Source organism: Salminus brasiliensis, chromosome 6, assembly GCF_030463535.1.
Source record: "Salminus brasiliensis chromosome 6, fSalBra1.hap2, whole genome shotgun sequence".
Classification (NCBI taxonomy): Eukaryota; Metazoa; Chordata; class Actinopteri; order Characiformes; family Bryconidae; genus Salminus; species Salminus brasiliensis.
In genome coordinates this window covers 39,762,103-39,766,739 of record NC_132883.1, presented here as the reverse complement: position 1 = coordinate 39,766,739, position 4,637 = coordinate 39,762,103, and the positions used below count along the sequence as shown (strand labels likewise).

At 44.2% G+C, this 4,637-nt stretch overlaps 1 protein-coding gene across 1 annotated transcript; it reads left to right on the top strand.

Annotated features, from left to right (window-relative positions):
* The first annotated feature begins 2,975 nt into the window (after nt 1–2,975).
* Nucleotides 2,976–4,172, top strand: LOC140556967 (C2 calcium-dependent domain-containing protein 4C). Its single transcript, XM_072681088.1, has one exon. The coding sequence runs from the start codon at nt 2,976–2,978 to the stop codon at nt 4,170–4,172; it is 1,197 nt and encodes a 398-aa protein (XP_072537189.1).
* The last annotated feature ends 465 nt before the right edge of the window (nt 4,173–4,637 follow it).

Genomic DNA, 4,637 nt, shown 5'->3' with positions numbered 1-4,637 from the left:
GTGGGCTGGGTTACGTCCACGCTGACGTAGCGCTCTGGGATAGCAGGACCGGTGAAGGAGCGCCATCTGTAGTGCAGCTCGTCCAGTCCCGTTATTCGGTTATATACAGTGTATATTAGTATAGATATCTTGAAGTAGACATTCATGTGACAGACAACTACAGGTCCACAAGACCTCTGAAGATCCTTTATGACCTTTATGGCTCCCTTGGATCACATCAGTAAGCCTTGGGCACCTATGACCCTGTCACCGGTTTAACAGCTGTCCTTTCTAAGTACTGACCACTGCATACCGGGGGCAACCTCACAACCTGCCCATTTTTCCTGCTTCCAGTGCATCACCTCATATATCCCAGCACGTGACAGGTGCCACTGTAATGAGATCATCGGCAGTATGGCTGATCGATGTGTAGGCCTAGACCGTCTTCACTGAGTTGTGTAGTAGGACCTCATAGTTCGTAGAGTATTCTGTATTATGGAAACATCTGGAACGTTGAAACATCTGGATGTGCCATACCACGCATTAGGTACATGATTTGCACTTTGAGTAGAGATCTGTTGGCAGGCGGCTGAACGGCTGGACAAGCAAATTGTAGGGTGGTATAGCTTTTGTAGGTGCAGAGCAATATCTAGGATCTATCTTTCATTAAAACCTGTGATGCTACAATTATTGGTTGAGGAGTTAGATAAAAAAATGTCCAGAAGATGGTGCTCTTGTATATCATATGAATATGTAAGGGGTTTCATTGGGGGTTGACTAAGTGATTGTATCTACCCTTTGGCCTACCAGCCATTCAGTGGTGCTGCATACTATTTATATCTATCTATCTGTCTGTCTATCTATCTATCTATCTGTCTGTCTGTCTGTCTGTCTGTCTGCCTGCCTGTCTATCTGTCTGTCTGTCTTTCTGTCTGTCTATCTGCCTGTCTGTCTGTCTGCCTGCCTGCCTATCTATCTATCTATCTATCTATCTATCTATCTATGCATATATATAAAGTCAAAGTCAAATTTATTTGTATAGCGCTTTTTACTGTTGTTGTCACAAAGCAGCTTAACATAATTAGTAATTAGGAAAAGACAGAAAAAAAGAAATAACCTAAGATATGAAAGATCAATGACCCCCAGTGAGCAAGACAACGGCGACAGTAGCAAGGAAAAACTCCCTCAGAGCTGGAGGAAGAAACCTACCTACATAATATGTATACATATATCTTTATAAACCAACAAAACAAAGTGTCAGACCACATGAAGTTTGCTGACTCCACAACTGCAGAGTTCCAATTAACTTCATATTAATGCCCAGGCTCCTGAAGGTGTAATGTGTCCCAATACTTTTTTTTGTTTTAAGAAGTAAATAAAAAGAGCATTGCTGCCGACCTACATTTTCCACTTACCAGATTATCAGCTGTTTTTTGTAATGGTCAATGACGCACACCTAAATGACAAGAAAACAGACAACTCTTTGCTAATCTGCTTGGATTTCTCTCCTCCACACATTTCCCACCTTTCTCCACACAGTCCGACATGTTCTCAGCGGTACCACCTGAACTTCCTCACCCACCACATACCTGAGCAGTGTGGCATCTTGCATTGTCTTGCTGGTTTATCACTGAGTCCTTTGTGGGTTCTCCACCAAATAAAGGATACACCGATCCTGTCACTAATAATAATAATAATAATAATAATAATAATAATAATAACCTTGAGCAAAAGGAGAGAGGTGTTAAGATCTGCTTAGATTTTTAAATACTGAGAGTAAAGAACAGAGACAAAATGATGGTGGTCATCAAGTTCCATAACTTGGGGGCTGGGACGCTGAGAGATCTGACCTTGAACAGACCAGTGTAAATGTAGGGAAAGACAGAACATCTCTTAAAATATTTCCATGTGGCATAAAAATGTTTCGTAGAACTATTTTAGGTTCTATATGTTCTTGATCTAGATACTATTTCCTTTTTTTTTTAAATAAGACAATAAAAACTGTTCAATTGGTCTCAGATCAGCATTAAACCTGCTTCCAAGAGGCCCAGCAGGAGGTGCACACTGTGTTATTCGAAAGGCCATGAATGAGGTCATGACTGGCCTTTAAAAAGGCAAACCAGTTTTGATGTCCCTAACCTCACATGTCTGTCTGATCTCTGACCAGATTTGCTTGGCTCAGATGAGGTTTTATGGCACGGGGAAACTGGTCCACGACCTGTGTTTAGGGTGGCTAGATCAAAAAGAAATTTCTAGAAGGTGGAAAATCGTCTTGTGGTTGGCTAGAATGGATGTAATCCAGTGTGACGAAGAAGATCACTAGAACATAAATACCATCAGCATTGAACTGGTGGTGCTATTTATGTGTTTCCCAGCAAAGAGCATCTCTGCAGGCTTAAGAACATCCTTCAAACAGGTAAGAATCAAATCCGTAGGTATATTCTTTTGTACAACGGTGACTTTACAACTGATCTGAAAATGCTTTCAAATATGTTGGTACATTTGTAGTCAATATGTAGTCAGATTCTGTGAATTTTATCATCTACATTTAAATTTACGGCATTTAGCTGACGCTCTTATCCAGAGCGACTTACAAGGTTACTTGTATTACAAGTGGGTCAATGTAGTGTTAGGAGTCTTGCCCAAGGACTCTTATTGGTGTAGCGCAGCATAGTCACCCAGACTGAGAATCGAACCCCAGCCTCCCACATGGTGTGGTAGCTCACTGGCAGGTAGTGGTGTTATCTGTTGTGCCACACCAACCACTTGAAAAGCAACTCTACAGATGGTACTTTTAAAAGGTGCTGTTGTGCTTTTGTAAGGAGTCGTAGATCACATGACGTGTATCATCTCTCAGAGAGCCTGATTTGAAGACCCTGAGGGGGCTTCTGTAGAACATTCTCGCTTTTGTTTTCATGATTTTCATCATCTCACCGAGGATTTTATTCATTTTGGTTTTCTCAGGTACAGTTGGGCTGAGGTTGCTACCTGCTGCAATGTGGATTCTACGAAAGGTTCAAGAGACTGTTGAGAGCCTTCCAGTGGAGATCAGTCGGTTGGTCGGCAAAAGCTCAGAGGAGTTCACAGCGAAGGCAAACCTCCTCAACAAACTCCACAACAATGTTCTGACACCAGACAAAATCCCAGATTTCTTCTTGCCTCCCAGGCTAAGCCGGCGCTCCGTTGTTGCAGCAGAGGGCACTGTTTCCCAACTTGGTGGAAAGCTACCTGACTGTGGTCTAAAAACTGGACCAAAACTCGAAGTGACTATGGTCAAGAAGAATATCAACAAGGGGACTGTGGTGGGCCCAAGGGGTCCAAAGCCAGTTCCGTTTTCTCTGAAAAGCTACGAGTCTGGTCTGTTTGAAAGTCCTAACACGAGGCGCAAGGAGTCACTGTTTCACTCGCCGTTAACCAACTACAAGCTGGAGCGAGTGACCCCTAGGGTGGTGCCAAAACTTCCCTCCATTACACTGCTGAAAGCCGGGAGCATGGAGAGTGATACCTCTTCCTCTGCTGACTCCTCCCCCCACAGCTCACCTCCTCCCTCCTGGCCAATCAGACGCAAACGGGGTGACATGGCTTCGCTGTCCCGGTTGGCTTCAAACGAATCGCTTCATAAGGATGCACCACTGAGCTTCAGAAATATGGATAAGGCCAAGTCCATCGAAAAGCCAACCCCAAAAAGAGCCAATCAGAATGGAACAGTCCCCCAGCACCTTAATTGCTCCACCCTGGCCCCGCCCCTCCAGGTACCACTAGACATGCTGCACTGTCAGGAACGCCTCCACAGCGAGCATGTCCTACTTCTCCCCCAGAGGGGTAGTGTTCGCCTGTCCGCATCCCACTCCAACGCCTCCGGGGAACTGTCAACGGTCCGCATCCGGGTGGTCTCTGTGGAGGGTCTGCGTGAATCTGGTGACCTCCGACCCCTGCACTGCGCTCTGACCTTGAGCCTGACACCTGGCAAACTTCAGCGCCAGCATAGCACCATCATAAGAAACTGTCGCAATCCTGTGTTCAATGAGGACTTCTTCTTCACGGAGCCTGAGGAGGAGGTGGAAGGCGGGCTGTGGGAGCTGGCGCTCAGAGTGAAGGTGTTGGATAAAGCCTCTGGCCTGGGGAGGGCCGTAGTGCTGGGGGTCATCGTCAAACCTCTCTCTGAACTCCTTCCACTCAGAATGTCAGAATGACATTCAGTGAGAAAGTGTTGGTTTTCCAGGGCCATGTTCGGCCTAAACCGTAGACTCCATAGGATGTGTCATACACTGGTTGTCAATAGCATTGACAATCATAGCATTGGTTGTCAACCTAAACCTTTCTACACAGTGTGAGTTTGATTGTCGTTTAAATCAGGTCCTTTAGGGGTCCTTCCCTGAGGTCTGTGTCATCACTGTAATTACAATAGTGTTATTGAACTGAAGAATAGAAGTCATGTGTGTAAAATTCGGTAAAATTGTGAAATGTAAAATATGCAAATATGCCTAAAATATGAATTAATAAAATTACCGGAACTCAGAAATGTAAGAAGAATGCGTTGACAGCAGATTTCAGTCAGATTTAAACTATTTATTCTTTATTCCTTGAATTACATCAAGCTGAAAATATATTCCAGTAGAATATTTGTGCTTCAACTGAGCGATTGAATAATTTGTTTT

What these genes read in the sequence shown, in the direction of transcription:
- LOC140556967 (XM_072681088.1), top strand. Translation starts at nt 2,976, where the DNA reads ATGTGGATTCTACGAAAGGTTCAAGAGACTGTTGAGAGCCTTCCAGTG.